Raw genomic sequence first — 20,116 nt, forward strand, 5'->3', positions numbered from 1 at the left:
GATAATTTACCACCTTCAAGATCTCTATGGGGGTTCTATACAAGCTGTACTTAAAGGGTAGACTAGCTGGGCACAGTGGCACACACCTGTAATCCCAGCTACTCCGGAGGCTGAGAAAAGAGGGTCTCAAATCTGAGGCCAACCTCAGCAACTTACGGAGACCCTGTCTCAAAATGAAAAAGGCTGGGGATGGAGCTCAGTGGTTGAATGTCCCTGGGTTCAATCTCCAATAAATACCACAAAAGAAAAAAAGTAGACAAGTTGTGCCATTTCCTACCCCTGAGATGCACCCAAGGCATCAAATGCATGGACCCAGAGCTAGACTTGAGTACAGTGCCCTCTCCCCCTGAAAAAGCCAGGTGCCCTTCTGCTCAGTGAGTGATCTGAGATCCCTGAAGTTAAAGAACTATCTATCTTGAGTGGTCTGTTTTCACCTCACAGGCTAGTTTGAAATAAAATCTCATGGGTGTTTAAATGACCAGTGATTAATTACATCTTTCCAAAACGATTTTCCCCTGCCATCTGAGAGCTCTAAAGAAAAAACTTCCTGTACTCAGTAACTCAAATGGCAGCAAGTCCCTATTCCTCCTGTGTAATACATCTCCACACCGCAGTCCACGTTACCGAGGCTGATGGATTTGGCACTCAGACTTCAGCAGTGAGATGTGATTTCATATTAAAATTCTTAATGCCAAAGGATAACCATCCTTCCTAAGCTGTCCTATTGTTATTTATTTTTATTGTTATTTTTGTTTTATTGTTATTTATTTTTATTGGTTCTTTTTAGTTACACACACCAGCAGACTCCATTATGATATAATTATACAAACATAGTATATCTTATTCTAATTATTCTATTCTACATCTTAGTAAAATGATTATATTCACATATAAGAAGTTGGACTTTTTTATTTGTTCATCCTAGAAATCAAAAATATAAAAATTTTTAAAACTTATCTTAATTTGAGAGCCTCTTATTATGAAGCAATTATAATCTTCCCAAAACCTGGTAGTGTTAATCCCCCAAGAACTTCACTATGGAAGACCAGCAGGGTTTGTGGCACGAATGATCAGGATTCTACATAGAAAATGAAGAGATCAAACTTCCAAGGGCTGAATCCCCCTTAACCAGGATTCTTCTTGTAAACCATCCAAACCGAATAAGGAAAGGTACGTAGGCAATTGCTTTTCTAATCAGATCTTATTTTTAAAACTACTTTTAACTATTCCTCCCCCAGTTCACTGAGAATAATCTCTTTTCATCTAATATTCCTCTCCTGTTTTCCTACCCTTCCTTTCTGCCATTCCCTTTGTGTTTTCTCTTCTGTCAGGTAGCAGTTCTTACATAATGCTTATGATGAATCTGCCAGTCACTTTGCATCTGTCATGCAATTTAAACACTATTATGAGGTAAGTGTATTTACTACTCATTATAGAGATGAGGAGATTAAGGCATAGAGAGATGAAGTAATGGGTCCAAACACACAACTGGTGAGTGTGTGGCTGGCACTTGAACTCAGGCCCCATAGCTCCAGAGTCTTTACTCTCAATTGCCAACACGTGGGCAACAATTTTGCTTCTGTTGCTCAAATGACTTACTACAGCTTCCTTTGATTAGAGTGGCCACACTTGCAGGTTTCCCTGGGAGAAGCAAAACCTGCTGTCCATAGTCATTTTTTTTTTTAGTTGTTGATGAACATTTATTTTATTCATTTATTTATATGCAGTGCTGAGAATTGAACCCAGTGCCTCACACATGCTAGGCAAGCGCTCTACTACTGAGCCACAACCCCAGCCCCTGTCCATAGTCATTTTTGATAGCTCTCTTTTCACTCTCAAAATTGTCCCTGTTAGGTAAAATTATATCACATTTTGAAAGCTACCTGCTATTTATAGCTACCATTTGTTGAGTGCCTACTGTTCACCAAAAAAATTATACTTATTATCTTATCATACTTAAGAATTCCATGAGGTCATGATTGTTGTCCCCAGTTTTATAGTGAAGAAAACTGAGATGTTAGGAAACTTGTCCAAAATTGTATAATAGTAATTACTGAACAAAGATTCAAGGCCAGCCAGGTCTGTCTGATGAAAAAGCTCAAGGTCTCAGCTGCTGCCCTATGTTTGACCCTTACAAATGACAAGCAGATAGAAAATCATGTGAAATGTCACTAAATGTCCAAATGTACCATTACTGCCTGCATAGAGTTCAGCTATAGCAGCTCTTCTCATAGGGTGGTCCAGACCCTTCGACCTTTGAGATCCATTCACAGGGTCATTAGATTACAAATATTTTCATAGTAATACTAAGATGTTACTTGTCTCTTTCACTGTGTTGACATTTGAATTTATATTTTTTATAGCCCAAGAGGAGATACCACTTCACACCAACCAAAATGGTTATAATTTTTTTAAAAATGGAAAATAATGAGATTTGGCAAGGAGATGGAGAAATGGGAAGCCTCATACATTGCTAGTGGGAGTATAAAATGGTGTGATTGCTGCGAAAAACAGCTGAAACATAGAGAAGCTAAATACAAAATTATTATATGATCCAGCAGTTCTGCATCTAGGTATATTAGGAACAATAATATATACAAAAATTTGACAATATATTTATTTATCAATTCCCTATAAATACAAACACTCCCCCAAAATATGAAATAGATACTTTAACCAGCCCTATAACTATTAAGGAAATTGAATTCACAATTTTAAAACTCCCCAAAGAGAAATTCCAGACCCAAAGGGTTTGACTGTGTATTCTATTAAACATTTAAACAATTACACCAATTCTACATAGTCTTTTCAAGAAAATAAAAGAGGAGGGACATTTCCCAATTCATTTTATGAAAATAATAGTACCCGTATTCCAAAGAAAGATGTTGATGTTACCAAAATAAAAATAAACAAAAAACTATAGACCAACATCCCTGAGGAATACACACGCGCGCACACACACAAAAAAAAACAAGTAGTGTGTAGCAACATATAAAAAGGATCATATACCATGTCCAGGTATGGTTTATTCCAGGGACAAAGGCTTCCTCAATATTCAGAATCAATCAATAGAATCCACAATATTAACAGACTAAAAAGGAAAAAATCACATAACCAGATAGATCAATACAGATGAAGCATTTGACAAAATTTTATATCCACCATGAAAAAAAAAACTTCCAGAAAAATAAAAATAGGGGGTTGCTTCTTCAACTTGTTGAAGAGAACATAGGAAAAAAACCTACAGAGAACATTATATCTAATGATGAAAGACTGAATGCTTTCTTCTTAAGATGGAACTAGCAAAAGTGTTCACTTTCATCCTCTATCCAATACAGTACAAGAAGGTCTAGCCAACCCAATAAGTCAAGAAAAAGAAATAAAAGGCATGCTGATTAGAAAAGAAAAAAATTGAGCCCCCTATTTGCCGATGGCATGATGGTATAGCAAGGCTGCAGCACTCATGAATTAGTGATTTCTATATACTAGTGACGAACACAGGGATATTAAAGTTAAAAATACAACACCATTCTCCCCAAAATGAGATACATAGGTGTGACTCTAATAAAATATTTATAAACTTGCATGCTGGAACTTACACAATGTTGATGATAGATGAAACAAAAAATCCTAAGAACAGAGAGACATACTATGTTCATAGATCAGAAGATTCAATATAAAAATAATGTTAATTCTCCTCAAGTTGATGAACAGATTTAACTAATTTCTTTTGGAAATCCCAACAATAATTTTTTGTAGATACAGATAAGATTATTCTAAAATTTATCTGTAAAGGTAAAAAAGAACTAGTATAACTAAAACCAGTCTGAAAAAGAAAGAAAAAGTGAGAGGAATCAGTTTACCAGATTTCAAAACCTACTATATAACTATAATATATAGAATCAAGACTATATGGTATTGACAGAGGAAGGCTGTATAATAATCAAGACCATATAGTAATCAAGTCTACCTATATGATATTGGCAGGGGAACAGACACCCAAATCAATAAAAGAGAAGGAAACTCAGAAATAGGTCCAAGAAAATATGTTCAATAAAAGTACAAAACAATATCTATGGAGGAAAGAACCTTTTCAACAAATAGTGCTGGTACAATTGTTCATTCATGAACCAAAAACATAAACCTCTACCTGAACCCCACAAAAACAAACTCAAAATAGATCACTGATTTAAATGTAAAACTGAAAAATTATAAATGGTTTTTAAAAATAGAAAATCTTCAGAATCTAGGACAGGACAAAGAATTCTTAAACTTGCCAACACAAATGTAAGACATTAATAGGAAAAATTGATAAACCTGTTAAGAAAATGCAAAGCTACAAAATAGAAAAATATGTTTCTAAACCACCTACGTGACAGAAGGATAATATCTAGAATATATAAAGGACTTTCAAAGCCCGACAGTATAAGAATGAAAAGTCTAATTGAAGCATAAGCAAAAGACATGAAGAGATATTTCACCTCAGGGGACATTCAGATGGCAAAAAAGCATATGAAAAAATGTTAGATAACAGGCTAGAGCTGTGGCTTAGTGGGAGAGTGCTTGGCCAGCATGCATGTGGCCCTGCATGCAACACACACACACACACACACACACACACACACACACACACGGATGTTAGTCCTCATTAACAATTAGTATTGCAAATTGAAGTCACAATGAGAAATCACTATACACATGAGAAGGGCTTAAAAAAAATAGTGACAGTAAGTCAAAGAAGACATTCAGGAAAGTCTACATACGCTATGATTTCAACAATATGATAGTATAGAAAAGGCAAAACTATGAAGACACTAAAAAAAAAGACAGTGTTTGCCAGGGAGTAGTGGGGAGGGAAGGATGAACAGGCAGAATACACTATAATAGCAGATAAATGTCATTTTGCATTTCTCAAAACCCATAGAATGTACAACACCAAAAGTATATCTAATGTGGACTTTAGTTGATATTGATGTGTCAACGAAGGTTTGATTGTAACACATGTACCACTCTGGTGTAGGTTGTTGACAGTAGAGAGGCTATGTGTAGGTAGGACAGGGGTATGTGAGAAGTCTCTGCACATTCTGTTCAAATTTGTTGTGAATCTAAAACTTCCTAACAAAATTAAATCTAGTTTTTTAAAATGACAACACTAAAAGTTGGCAAGGATGCAGAGAAACTCATACATTGCTGGTGAGAATACTGTGTAACCACTTTGCAAATCAATTTGTCGATTTCTTTAAAAATGAAAGGTACAACTACCCTAGGACCCAGCCATTTTTCTCCTGGCACATATTCCAGAGAAGTGAAGACATATTCACAGAAAAATCTGTACATACATTGATAGAAGTTTTGTTTGTAATAACCAAAAATTGGAAACAACCCAGATGTCTTTCAACAAAGGAACAATGAAGCAAACTGTGGCCTGTGAGGGTATGGGTGGTAGACACCCATACCATGGATGACTGTTCTCCAATAAAAAGGAACAGACTACTGATACACACAATATCCTTGGACGTGTTTACAAAGAATTATGCTGAGGGAGGGAAGCTATTCCCAAAAGTTTCTACACTATATGAATCTATGAATAGAACATTCTTTACATGACAAAATAATGGAATTAGAGAACATATTAGTGGTTTTTTCAGAAGATAAAAAGGAGGTGAGAACAAAGAGGAAGTAAAAATGGCTACATAAAGACAACTTTATATAGGTATAGGAACTTTATATAGGATATAGATATATATTTGTAACTTCACTATATCAATGTCACTGTCCTGATTGTGCTACTGTACTTCCTATACATCCTAGTTTTTTGTTTGTTTATTTGTTTTTGGCACTAGGAATTGAACTTAGGGGCACTCGGCCACTGAGCCACATCACCAGCCCTATTTAGTATTTTATTTAGAGACAGGGTCTCACTGAGTTGCTTAGCACCTTGCCATTGCTGAGGCTGGCTTTGAACTCAAGATCCTGCTGCCTCAACTGAGCTATTGGGATTATAGGCATGCACCACCACACCTCGCTCCTATACATAACTAGTTTTGCGGGATGTTACCAGTGGGGGAAACTGAGTAAAGCACACAAGAGATCTCTCTGTATTGTTTCTTACAACTGCATGTGAATCTACAATTATCTCAGAATAAAATTTGAATAAAAACAAAAACTAAGTGAAGTGAGCCTTTCGGTACAAGGAATATTGCATTTGCTACCAATGATAAAATTTAAGATGTCAAGCAAAAATGAGAATTTTGGAAATTTTGTTTCTGCCACCATAGCAGAACAACTTCCCAAGACTTAATGAAAGTTTTAAATGGATCACTAGTGCCATTAATTAATTTCTTTTAGTTTGTTTTTTGAGGTACTGGGAGTTGAGTCCAGAAGTACTCTACCACTGATCGGCATCCCTAGCTTTTTGTTATTTTTGAACCGGGTCTCACCAAGTTGCAGCAGCTAGCCTTGAACTTCCTATCCTTCTGCCTCAGTCTCCTGAATAGCTGAGATTACAGGTGTGCTAATTTGTTGTTATTGTTGTTTTTCCGGTACTGGGCATTGAACCCAGGTGTGCTTTACCACTGAGTTACATTCCCAGCCCTTTTTATTTTTTGAGACAGAGTCTCACTAATTTGCTCAATTGTTGAGTCTGGTCTTGAACTTGAAATCCGCCTGCCCCAGCCTCCCAAGCTGATGATCCCCTATTATCCACTAGGCATGCACAACCACGCCTGGCTGTGCTAATGGTTTTTTTTTTTATTAATTAATTAATTAATTTGTTCTGATTTGTTACACATGACAACAGAATGCATTTCAGTTCATAGTACACAAATGGAGCACAATTTTTCATTTCTCTGGTTGTACACAAAGTAGAGTCACACCATCCATGTCTTCATACATGTACCTAGGGTAATGATGTCCATCTCATTCCACCTTCTTTCCTATCCCTATACCCCCTTCCTTCTTCTCCCTCCCGTTTGCCCTAGCCAAAGTTTGTCCTAATGTTTTGATACTGTAAAATGAAATATATCAGTAATTGTAAGAGCTGCATAACTCCATGAACCAATATTTTCTAAATGATCAATCTAGAATACTAAAAAAATGATGCAAAATTGAAAACTCATTGAAAAATGCAAGATAAGCCAGTAGATTGTACTGGGTGGCATACAAAAGTATATCCATTTGACCATAGATTACAACTGCAACTAACTTTTGAGAAATTATCATTTTTAAGAAATTACAATTTCTAAACCGGGCACAGTGGCATACACCTATAATCCCAGCACTTTGGAGGCTGAGACAGGAGGACTGAGAGTTCAGAGCCAGCCTCAGCAATTTAGGCGCTAAGCAACTCAGTGAGACCCTGTCTGTAAATAAAATACAAAATAGGGCTGGGGATGTGGCTCAGTGGTGGGTGCCCCTGAGTTTAGTTCCCAGTACAAAAAAAAAATTACCATTGTCAGCTATCAACAAAGTATTAAAAACAATATCTGTTTTTACCTGAAATGCTACCCAGATATACTTTCTTCTTCCAACTACTTATCTTTGCAAATTTAGATTTCTTCCTATCCTTCAACCAACATAATACATCACAACAGATTAGGTACAGAAGCATGAGAAATCAGTTAAACTAGACATTAGATATTTGCAAATAAAGAATGTAAACCAACACCCATATTTTTGCTAAACTGTCTTTTATTTTTTAAAATATTTATTTAGTTGTAATGGACATGATATTATTATTATTATTTAATTCTGTGTGGTGCTAGGGAACAAACCCAGCCCCTCACAAGTGCGAGGCAAGCGCTCTACCACTGAGCTAGAATCCCAGCCCTAAACTTTCTTTTATTTTGTCAAATATAGTCATTGTTCAGGAAAAAAAAAATTATGTTAACATGTAATGGGCTTATTCTTTTTAATGACTAATAAATACATGGTTTTAGATTTTCCCACTTTGAATTTCTAGTAAGGCAAATATTGGTCAATGGAAAGCTGGCAAGCAAAATGTCTTTGGGGTCCTCAGTGAAAATGGTCCTTTCACCCAAAACTTTGAGAACTGCCGCATGAAGAATTGAAAGTTTCTTGTTCACTATACCGGTCTGTTCAAACAGGTGCTCAGCCAAGTGCAGGTACCCAAAGGATTATGTAAGAAAACAAGAAATTAACCAGTATTGGAGACAGGCATATATATCAGGGGACAAGACAGCATTGAAACTGCTGAGATTCCATATGGAGGATCATTCTCATGGAAATTCCTGCCGATTTCTGGAGAATCCTTTGTGAGACCACTGCACTCGACCCCCAGATAGAAGGATCAGTAACTTGGAAGCTGTCTCTAATTGTTGCTTTTCCTTTTATTGATAATATTATACTTTCAGAGGAGTCGGAATGGCTTCCTATGGGAGAGAGAGAGAAAGAGAGAGAGAGAGAGAGAGAGAGAGAGAGAGAGAGAGACTGACTTTGCCAATTCAACTTTTACCTAAATAATGATTTGGAGTACACTCAGCTATTTGCAGAGAAGAACCATTTGTAGAAGAATATAAAGGTTATAATGTCTCTTAGGTGAAATCCATGATGAAGAATCCTTTTTAATTTCATCTGCTGGCTGTATTGTTGAATTGATCTTCAAAAAGTATGGTGTTGCTAAAAGGGGAAAAAAAAGAATCGATGACTTAATTTCTAAATTTAAAATCTGTCAGTTAAATGAATCACAATGAAATGGTCTGATTTTTAAATGAAGTCCCCATCAGCAGTCTCCTGGCATCCCTCCCAGCTAAGCAAGCAGCTCCCACTTGAGTCTCCAGGAAGATGCCCGCCTCTCTGGCTCTCATTATTCAGATGCTAAGACATTAGGGTAAGTGCACAAGTGGCCTCAGAAGGGTCATTGTGATTCAACCTAGTTAAAACAGTTTATAGTTCTGGAGACTCCATCACCAGTGAATGAACTGGAGAAATGGGGAGACTAAGGGAAAGGCAACTTGGTTCCTTGTCCTTGGGAATGTGTTTAAACGATCCAGAGACGAAGCAGTTGTGTTATAACGTTATGGTGGTTGGATGTGTGTGTTTCCAGTCACTATACCTACCATGTCCCTGATGCCCTGATAGTTTCACCCCTCTTACTGACTTAGCCTCCTTTTTTCCTCTTTTTTTTCTGTGTTAAATCATTTTTTATTTAATTCCTTCCAATTTTTACTAGCTAAGTCAGAGCCCTTATAACTTTACATTGGCCACTATCTAGGGGAATACTTTGCAGTCTTATCTACCTAACCAATGGGTGCTCCTGTCTAGCCCCTCTCCTACCTCCCCTACACAGCCTGACTCACCCCTACTGGTCCAGGGGACCAGTCTACAAGCATAGCTTCGGTCAGCCCAGCCTACGCATCCTGTGTCCCTTTCATTTCAGGTCATTAAAAAAAAAAAAAATCTGGAAATAGCTGTTGGAAATAAAACAACCTGAATACATTTTAAGTACTTTCCTAATAAGTTTATGAAGTAACTGATCTATTGCTCTATGCTTAGCTTTAAACATCTTCCTGACACTGAAGAAATAAGACCATAGCAAATGAGAATAAAATGTTCAACATCTTCATCCACCTTTGGACTGACTTTGCAAAATAAAAATTAGCATCTTTTTTTTCTTTCTCTCTTTCTTTCTTTTTCATTTCTTTTTTTTTTTTTTAGTTGTAGATGGACACAATATCTTTATTTATTTATCTTTATGTGGTGCTGAGGATCAAACCCAGTGTCTCACATGTGCAAGGCAGGTGCTCTACCTCTGAGCTACAGCCCCAGCCCCAACCCCAACCCTCAAAATTAGCATCTTGACACAGGGTTTTTCACTTAAAAAAAAAATCCTAAACTTAAAATATAGCATGTTGTACAATAACTTTTTTTTTTTTTGGTACCGGGGATGGAACCCAGGGGCGCTTAATGGCTGAGCCATATCCCCAACCCTTTTTTATATTTTATTTTGAGACAGGGTCTCACTAAATTGCTTAGGGCCTCACTAGGTTGTTGAGGCTGGGTTTGAACTGGTAATCCTCCTGCCTCAGCCTTCTGAGCTGCTAGAATTACAGGCGTGAACCACTGTACTCTACCTGTCCAAATAATTGGTTTTTCTTAAGAAAACATACACTTTGCTAATTACAGTATTTTTATTTTCAGGGAGATTCTAATAGGAAGTGTTTTTCTTCATTTGTTTCACTACAATTTTCAGAGACTCTAATTTGAGTGCAATCGAATTGAAAGAATTTTAAAACTTCCCTCTTAGGTAATATTCAGATTTGATGCTGTTTTCTTCAAGCTCTTCTGTAAGAATATGCAAGTGCCTGTGGCTATCAGTGGCTCTACTGCCGGCGTATCTACTGGGTGCTAGAGCACATTGCTCTTGCCTGCCCCTTCCAAACAAAAGTTTTCCTGCAAAAATTGCCCCCCCCCCAAGGCTGCTGTATTGCTCAATTTCATGTCCCCACCTTGGAGGCAGCCCCAGTGCAATGGCTGCTGTGGTGAAGTACGAAGTCCTGGCCCCTTGCCTCAAGTCAGGCCTAGGCTAAGAAGCCCTCCCGGCTCCAGAGCTCCCTGGAGCCTGGGTCAAAGCCCAGCCATGCCTACATCACACCCCGTGCTTACCCCTGTTGTGCCAGCCGCCTTCACATCATCACACCTGTTCCCAGGAGTGTTCCCAATAAATCCCCTGCACCCAACCATCCATCTCAGGTTCTGCTGCCCAAGGGATGCTCCTGAGACAATAGTTTTGAGAACCTGTTGCCAATTTTAGAGCTTTCCTGGGGAAAAATGTCAAACCCTCTGCTTGAAGATCTTGTCTTCATGATTACTTATAGAGCATTAGCTAGAATCGTCTCATTGGAAAAGCTTCCCCAAACACAGCTGCACCCTTCCTGTAGGCCTTAATTTATCCCCCACTACTTTGGAATCAAAACACTTATAAGCCTTGTTTCTCCTCTTCCAGAAAGGTGGAAATATGCAGGAGAAATCAGTGTGTCTTTCAGAGGGTCACAGACCCCCCACACCCTAGGAAAATAAATGCATAACCATATTTAATTTTGAGCATAATGAACTATCCCAAGAAGAAGGGCCATGATATCAGAGCTGTTGATTTATATTGAAAGTAATCTGAATTTATAGTCTCAAATCCATTGTTCTCAGTATAGGAAACCAAAAGAAGGTTTAAAAAAAAAAAAAGTACATAAAAAAATGCCCTAATTCTCAGCTGGATGCAGTGACACAGGCTTATAATCCTAGTGGCTTGGGAGGCTGAGGCTCGAAGATCTCAAGTTCAAAGCCAGCCTCAGCAAAAGCAAGGTGCTAAGCAACTCAGTGAGACCCTGTCTCTAAATAAAATACAAAATAGGGCTGGGGATGTGGCTCAGTGGTGGAGTGCCCCTGAGTTCAATCCCTGATACCCTCTCCTCCAAAAACAAGTCCTAATTCTCCATATGATTTCATCAATAGATTTTGAATAACTCAATAGCCAACTCAACTTACATTTTCCAGAGTGATATTCGCAATATTTGAATTTGGCCTTTGGCGATATCTCCTCCGGGTACAGTAGACACTGATGAGGGTAACTATCAGCATCAGGACAAACACAGCAGCGGTGGAAGAAACAGCAATGACAATGGTGTCACGGGTTGAACCTCTCTTCTCACACCTTTCTCCCATGTACCACCAGTCTTCCCCAGAAGGACACCTATACATGGTGAAATGACTTGGAGTTATGCATTGATATTTGACTGTGGAAATCCTCCCCATTAAATATGTTGATCACCTTTAGTCTATTCGATCACCAATAAGTCACTGACATATGAGCTACTTCACCCACTCTGGACTTAGACCCGCACCAGGAGACCAGACAGGAACAATGAAAAGGAAAAACGGAATCATTCCTAATTCAATAGAAAAACAGCAGCTGAGATGTAGCAAAGGGAAGGAGCACAACCAATAAAGAAAGTTTGCCTCTCCAACTTCTAGTTTTACACCTTGGTCAAGGTCTTCTCAGAACTTTAGTATCCTCATCTAGAAAATGGGGATAAACATACTTAAAAGGACCAGACTGTCAAAAGGAGTTGACAAGCGAGGACTTAACAAGTAACTTGTAAAGAGTCCTTTTCTTTTTCTTTTTTTTTTTTTAAGGCAATTTGAATGTAATGTGTCATATTTTTTTCACTTTAAAAGATTTTTAAATTTTTTTTCCCCATGATACTGGAGCTGGAACCCACAGCCTTGAGCATGCTAAGCATTCATTCTTTTTTAAAAAAACATTTTTCTTGATTCTTTTTAGTTATATATATTCATAGGATTCATTTTGACATAATCATAAAAGCATGGAATAGAATTTGTAGGGTTTTTTTTTTTTTTCATTAAAAGTTTTATTGTCCTTATAGGTATCTGAAGTCCCAAATGGAATGCAAAAACACTGAATATTCTGTGAGTGGTTTTGAGAGGAGAATTGACAAATTTAATTCATATGAACTATCAGCATTTAATCCTACGTTCTAACAATAAGAATGGGGCTCTCTCCCAAGTGCCCCCTTACCAGCACTCGGCCTTGCCATCCTGGACGGAGCATATGCCACCATTTTCACATACGACTACTGAGCAGAGGTCATTGGGATCAGAGGTTGGGTTACTCTGATCCGGTGTTTGAGTGAGGTCAGATCGGTCTAAGAGGGGCAACAGGAGAGAGAAACGGTGATCAGCATGTGCCTGAGTAATCATTTGGCCCTTAAGTCTCAAAATAGATGTTCAGGCTTCAGCCTTGTGAGGAATTTAGATAATTTGATGCATGGTCCACCAAAATTCAGAGGCCGTGAAATAAGGAATCAACAGAGGCAGGGCTCTCGGAGCTGAGCTCTGAGGGATTCAAACCCTTGTCACCAACCCACTAAAGACAGGTGAGAAAACCAAAGCTCAGAAATGGAAAGTGGTTAAGGACCTCGCCCGAGGTCAGGGTCTCCTGCTTGGTAGAGTAAGAGGCAGAGACTTCAAGCAAGGTACGGTGCCCTGGTAGCCTGTGCCATGTTCTTTACACTGTAATTTGTTCTCTCACTGTAATGGGACTTCTTTTTCTCTGTACCCTAAAATGTCTTCTCTTTATTAGTGTTTTTTTTTCTCAATAGTTTTTTTTCCAAAAAATATAATCTAGATTTATTCTAGTAAAAAACGGTGGTTTGAATTTCATGGTTCTAGTTTGTACCACCTCTCGTTGCAATGCGGTCTGATTTACTGAGACACAAGTGAATCTTTAAGAGTAGATGAGTTAAAATCGTACTACATCAAACATGGAAACCACCTGCATTGCTGGAAAATGTTTTTATTGATTGCCATGGATAAAAAAATTTAACAGACAATTAACTAACATGATTACTGCCAGGATATATGTGTGTACATATGTTTTCATGTATGCGTGTGCATGTGTGTATCAGATAATAGCTTGGTTTGTTTACAGATGAATTTCATGTACTTGTCTATTTTTATTTTGTAAATTATAGAGTATAATCCTAGGGAATATTATCTGTATCCTAACTTATTTCTAAAAAAATCATCCAGTCTAAAGCTTTCTACTATTGTTCCATGTGATAGTAATTAAATTCTATACCCTAGAACTTTTGTTGTTTCAAATTTAATAATTTTCATGTTGTTAATGATTTGTACCCCCCCCAAAAAAAACCCTCATTTGTACCCATTTCCTCCTACATCCTATAATATGCCTAAAAATGAAACCAGAAGAACATCAGAAATAGCCAATGGCCATAACACACACAAAAAAATTAACTTAAATAAAACTACTTTTACTGACATACCATTCGTTGTCATTAGGATATAAACATCATTTCCTTTTATGAACTCTCTGCTGTGCAGCCTGCTATGGCTTATGAAGACACTGCTCCCATAGCCTTTGTTCATCATATACTCAGTTCCATTAGGGTAAACGGTCTGTGTTCCCACTTTAGAAGGCCTGTCCCAAAAATACTTTGTATCATCTGAAAAAGCAATTTATATTAATGGATTGTATTTAGCATCAGCATGGCTTTTGGTGGTAGGAAAGAACAGGCAATGTGAAACACAAATTAGGATGGGCCCCAAATAATACAATGATGCTGTTGACCTGTGATATATTCCCTGGCAAGCCACTGGAGCTTATTCATTTATACTGTCCTAAAGGAAATAAGATTGTCTGGCAGGAAGGGCCCTGCTTAGAGTGGAGAGGACCCAAAGTCCCCTAGATGAGGATAACACACCTTTGCTTACTAACTGGTACAGAAACCCTTCTGACACTTAGAACCATGCCCCAGTGGCCTTCTGAGTTACAGATCATCCTTTTAAATTGAGTTAAAGCAATAGGTTGCTGAGAGAGTTTTCAATATTAGCATAGAATAAATTATCTCATTAATCAAATTATTCACCTGAAAGAGCAAAGTCCTTCCAACATACAAGACAGCAAGAAGCACTGCTCCTGGGAAAAGGTGAGGATCCATCAAAAGTGAGCCATTTCTTTTTGGGGTATGTGGAGGGTACTGGGGATTGAACTCAGGGCCACTGGATCACTGAGCCACATCCCTAGCCCTATTTGTATTTTATTTAGAGACAAGGTCTCACTGAGTTGCTTAGCGCCTTGCTTTTGCTGAGGATGGTTTTGAACTGGCGATCCTCCTGCTTCAGTCTCCCAGCCACTAGGATTACAGGTGTGTGCCACCCACGCCTGGCAAAACTGAGCCATTTTCAATGTCATTCAGGGAGAAAAATTTAAGGAAAGAGTGAAAAAAAATTCTAAATGTTTATAAAATTCAAAATTTGGCAATAATAGTTAGCTTGCCATAATTCTATTTTTTCCTTTGTCAGGTTTCCAGAAACAAAAGAGTATTACAATTAGAAGAGTGATCATGGCTTTCTGGGCCCTGTTTCCTTTTGAGACTGGAAAAAATGAAGAATGATTTCACTATTAGCAAATCCTCCAGAACTCTTCAATAAGAGATCACAATTCTTTCCATACCCTTCCTACCAATATTCCAGTACAACCTCCCCCCACCCCACCCCCAAGATCTTCCTCCTGATCAAAACTACCCAAATTCCAAGAGCTGAATTGTTTTTGACAACCCCAGTGGCATGATCAAGGCATTATGGGTTAGAGAAACTCAACATCTGAGAATTGTGCGTACCAGGATGTTCCAACAGCCTTCCGTACTTGATCTGTATTTATCCTCATAACAATTTATGGGAGAATTACTGCCCTACTTTCACAGCTGAGGACACTGAGACTCCAAAACATTATTCGCTCACAGTCACATAACTAATGCAAAGCAAACCTTGGATTTGAACCCAGGCACATCATACTAAAAACAACATTGCTTGAACAACAAGTCAAGGATGATCATCAATTCCCAGGGACCCAGCTAATATCTTCCCTGTTTGTCAAAGTCCTTGCTGATATTCTTAGTAGTCTCCTGCTTCAGAGACTCTGTCCTCAATAAAGACTTGCCTGTAAGCATCCCCTATTCTTAAGATTTGGAGCTCAAATTCCAAAAGTAACCAATTGTGCAATCCAATTTGTCATTCCCAAATCATCTGTCCCTCCTGGAGCAATAATTGTGTATTAGTAATAAATAAAATGAGCCACGAACCAAGCAGAAATGGGTCTGTAGTTACACTCAGCTGGTTGGACATACGCCGTCGAATGTCAGAATTTTGATCCAAGAGTGTCATCGTGATTTGTTGCCAAGGACATGGCCACTTTAAATAATCATCATTGCCTCCAGAGACCAAGTGGAGATATATCTGTGCATCTGTCGAAGGTTTTAGACTGAATTGAATCTGAAAAGCATAACCTTTAGGAGAATAAAATGGAGGGCTTAATAGAATTCCATTTTCTTTGTCAATGGTCTCTTCGAAATTCCTTATGTGCCACACATGTTCAGGGCACTGTGTTTCCGAAAGATTGATGTCATCAATAGACAGACCACCTGATGATGCACCAGAGCCCCTGAGTCCTTCAAACACCACTCTAAATTTGTTGACCATTTTCAGTGGTATGTAGTAAAGTTTCCAGATCCCAATGGGTATTTCTGCAAAAAAAAAAAAGCCATTATTTCAAAGAAGACAAAGGACTATGCATCACAGGCAAATGAACATTAGAGCTCTAATCTTCCTAGATCATCCAAGAGGTATTGCTTCCTACAGATCAGAGGTATGATCTCACTTTTCCAGCCCAGGATTTCAAGGTATTTCGGTGGAAGTCACACTGTTCTCTAGAATATCTGAATGCATATATAGTTGTTTCTCAGGGAGGTCACCCTTTGCCAGAGGTAGGTAAGCAAGCAGTAGTGTGTGACTCATGAGTTCTCCATGCCCAACTTATGAATTACCTGCCATTCTCTGGTAGCTAACAGTCAAGCAAGCTCTATACTCAACACCTGTGCCCATGACTTTGTGATATTCGGCCAATGCTGCCTTTAATATTTTTATAGTTTGATTGGTATACCTTCTTTACGTGCACAATCACCTTTTCAGCAGTATTTAAAACAGAGATCTACCAAACCCTGGAAGGTCCACATCCTACTAGGTACTCCTCAGATCACTTACTAGTGACTTAAATTTGAATTCATACATGTATTGAAAATATTTCTCTGATATTTGGTATATCACTTCTTGTCTCCCTGTCTGCAATTCCTTCTCAACTCTCATCTTGTACCCCTAGCTAGTTTCTTAAGATCCCTTTGTGTTTGCTTATCAGCGAGTCACTCACAGTTGCTAAGGAGAAGGAGTTCCCTTCAAACCTGGACAGTGATGCATATATATATTAGTATGTAGATTCATATACATATATAATATATATTTGTAATGCATATATGAGACTTCTATACATGGTTTTCATATCTACAATTATATATTGTATTTAATTTCATACATGATGTGTGTGCATACTGTGTACGTATTCTTAGTGAGATTAAGAACCACACTGCTCATAGGTGTTCACAAAGAAAAATAGCCTCTGTATTTCAGATTGTTTCTATTGTTAAGCAGAGGGGAGGAAATGGCATAACACAGCATCATGTGGGTCTATTTCATAATAGGTTTTGCTCAGTTCATCAAACCAAGAGGTCAACCTGCAGAGCACACGGTCATCTGTTTGCCAGTCCACGTTCTGCCCTTCCCTTGCCTTCCCCAGGGAACCATCCTGGCCATCTGCTTTAACAGGTGGTCAACTCAGGGCTGGGTTGAAGGATGAGTACCCGCCTCTGTACTCAGGAAGTTGCATTTAGTCCAAGTCATAACACTCAGCATCCTTTGGTGGCATTTATTTTTTAAGCTGGAAATTAAAGGAGTCCCTTTTCTAGTCAAATGGCACATGGGGTATGAGGTAATATAGGAAACTAAACAGCCTAAGTCCCAGTGTATGAACAAGGCCATTCTGAGATCAAACACAAGGTCCCCAGCAATGTTCAGGGACAGGTCCAGGGGCCCCTGAGGCCAGCTCCTCCCTCATCCATTCCATAGTTCAGTTACAATGAGCTGGCAACCCTTCCCATTGTGCTTAAGCTAGTTCTCATTGCACGGTTATTACTTGCCAAGGACTGAACTGCACAATTCCAGAGACCAAGTTATATTTATTTTTTTTCTTTTTTCCTTTTAATTTTTTTTTATTACTTTCTAAGGACTGAACTGCACAATTCCAGAAACCAAGTTATATTTCTTTTTTTCTTTTTCCTTTTAATTTTCTTTAATTCTAATTTATTATATATGACAGAGAATGCATTACAATTCATACTACACATATAGAACACAATTTTTCGTATCTCTGGTTGTACACAAAGTAAATTCACACCATTTGTGTCTTCATACATGTATTTTGGATAATGATGTCCATCTCATTCCATCATCATTTCTAACCCCATGTCCCCTCCTTTCCCCTCCAACCCCTTTGTCCTATCTAGAGTTCATCTAATTCTCTCTTGTTCCCCTTCCCTACCCCAGTATGAATCAGCCTCCTTACATCAGAGAAAACATTCATCATTTGGTTTTTTGGGATTGGCTAACTTCACTTAGCATTATATTCTCAAACTCCATCCATTTACCTGAAAATGCCATGATTTTATTCTCTTTTATTGCTGAGTAATATTCCATTATATATATATATATATATATATATATATATATATATATATATATATATATATACCATAGGTGGGTTTTTTTTTTTTTTTTAGTTTTAGTGTTTGGTGGACACAATATCTTTATTTTACATTTATGTGGTGTTGAGGATGGAACCCAGTGCCCGGTGCATGCTAGACAAGCACTCAACCACTGGAACCACAATCCCAGCCCATATACCACAGTTTTTTATCCATTCATCTACTAAAGGGCATCTAGGTTGGTTCCACCATTTAGCTATTGTGAATTGTGCTGCTATAAACATGGATGTGGCCCAGTTTTATTTTTTGAGTGTCACACAGTACAGCAAAAGCACAGTGGCACATCTCTGTAATCCTAGCAATTCAGGATGCTGAAACAAGAGGATCATAGGTTCAAAATCAGCCTCAGCAACTTAGCGAGGCCTAAGCAACTTAATGAGAGCCTGCCTTAAAGTAAAATATAAAAAAGTGCTAGGGATGTGGCTCAGTGGTTAAGCACCCGTGGGTTCAATCCCCACTATCAAAATTGGTTTGTTTTTTTTTTTTTTTCGAGAGAGACAGAGAGAGAATTTTAATATTTATTTTTTAGTTTTTTGGCAGACACAACATCTTTGTTTGTATGTGGTGCTGAGGATCGAACCCAGGCTGCACGCATGCCAGGCGAGCGCGCTACCGCTTGAGCCACATCCCCAGCCCTCAAAATTGTTTTTAAAACTAAAAAATAAAACACAGCAAAGGAGCCTCCCTTTGGCTTCCTTAAGAAACAAAGATCAAGTTGTATTCACAAAGTAGTGAGTCAGAGAAATTAAGTGCTCCTGGGTTCAATCCCTGGTACCAAAAAAAAAAAAAAAAAAGATTAAGTAGTGAGTCAGTAACCTCTGCTATATTAAGTTGCTGCATCAAATAAACAAAGAACTCTGAACCCCCAAAATAAAAATATTAATATTTACCTTTTATTTGTTTCACAAGGATCCGATGACCACTTACATCATCTGCAGCATAATTCCTGACGTATATGTTCAGGTAGTCATTTGTACTTCCACTGTTATGCAAATAAAATTCCAAGCATTGAAATTCTCTTTTAGGGTACAGCATCCTAGTTTCCATCACTGCTGTGTCCCCCTCACTCACAGAGCTACTGTTAAAATGCATGAAGAAACCAGAACCTAGTATGAGGACAAAAGAATTGAGAAAAAAAACAGATGCTGGCTAGAGGAATGTGTGTTTGTTAATAGTGATGTTAGTTAGGTTAGGCCCAATTAGTACCAGGAGGTAAATCCCCAGGGAGAAACTTCAAGAGTCTAAGCTATATCTCTAGTACTGACTGACAGAACACAACCCCAATCTATTACTTATAAAAATATTAATTACAATAGTAGCAGTTTGCTTGTGGGCACTGATCTTCACTTATCTTCATTTGCTATGAGCTGTAAAGATAAAGCAAGCTTATGTATAAAATACTAATTTAAAAAAAAAAAAATCCAATATAAGCCTTCAGGTTATACCTAAGAAGCAGGATCAAAAGACAGATATTCTGCAAGGAGCATCTTTCAAACATTCCCATCCCTGGCCAAGCTGTAAGTGGGAGTAGTTACCATCAGTAAGACAGCATGGAGAGTTGTTCCCCCTCTGGGAATGTGCAAAAGGGGAATAGAAATTCAGCCCAATGTAGAAGCTTGATTCCTCAGAAAACTTGGAATGGAACCACCATTTGACCCAGTTATCCCACTCCTTGGCATATACCCCAAGGACTTAAAATCAGCATACTACAGCGATACAGCCACATCAATGTTTACAGCAGCTCAATTCACAATAGCTAAGCTATGGAACCAACCTAGGTGACCTTCAACAGAAGAATGGATAAAGAAAATGTGATATATATACACAATGGACTATTACTCAGCCTTAAAGAGGAATGAAATTATGACATTTGCTGGTAAACAGATGGAACTGGAAACGATCATGCTAAATGA

General features: G+C 38.1%; 1 protein-coding gene across 1 annotated transcript in view; it reads right to left on the reverse strand.

Annotated features, from left to right (window-relative positions):
• Positions 1–8,518: 8,518 nt before the first annotated feature.
• Mep1b (meprin A subunit beta) overlaps positions 8,519–20,116 on the reverse strand; it is a 47,512-nt gene continuing 35,914 nt past the window's right edge. The window contains exons 9-14 of the mRNA XM_071602595.1: positions 19,094–19,309; positions 15,636–16,076; positions 13,818–13,997; positions 12,551–12,677; positions 11,500–11,704; positions 8,519–8,637 (exon numbers count right to left, since the gene is read on the reverse strand). Coding sequence (XP_071458696.1) covers positions 8,620–8,637; positions 11,500–11,704; positions 12,551–12,677; positions 13,818–13,997; positions 15,636–16,076; positions 19,094–19,309 — 1,187 coding nt within the window. The 3' untranslated portion in view covers positions 8,519–8,619. The remainder of the gene's footprint in view (positions 8,638–11,499; positions 11,705–12,550; positions 12,678–13,817; positions 13,998–15,635; positions 16,077–19,093; positions 19,310–20,116) is intronic.

The sequence above is a fragment of the Marmota flaviventris genome, chromosome 16 (genome assembly GCF_047511675.1).
Source record: "Marmota flaviventris isolate mMarFla1 chromosome 16, mMarFla1.hap1, whole genome shotgun sequence".
Lineage (NCBI taxonomy): Eukaryota > Metazoa > Chordata > Mammalia > Rodentia > Sciuridae > Marmota > Marmota flaviventris.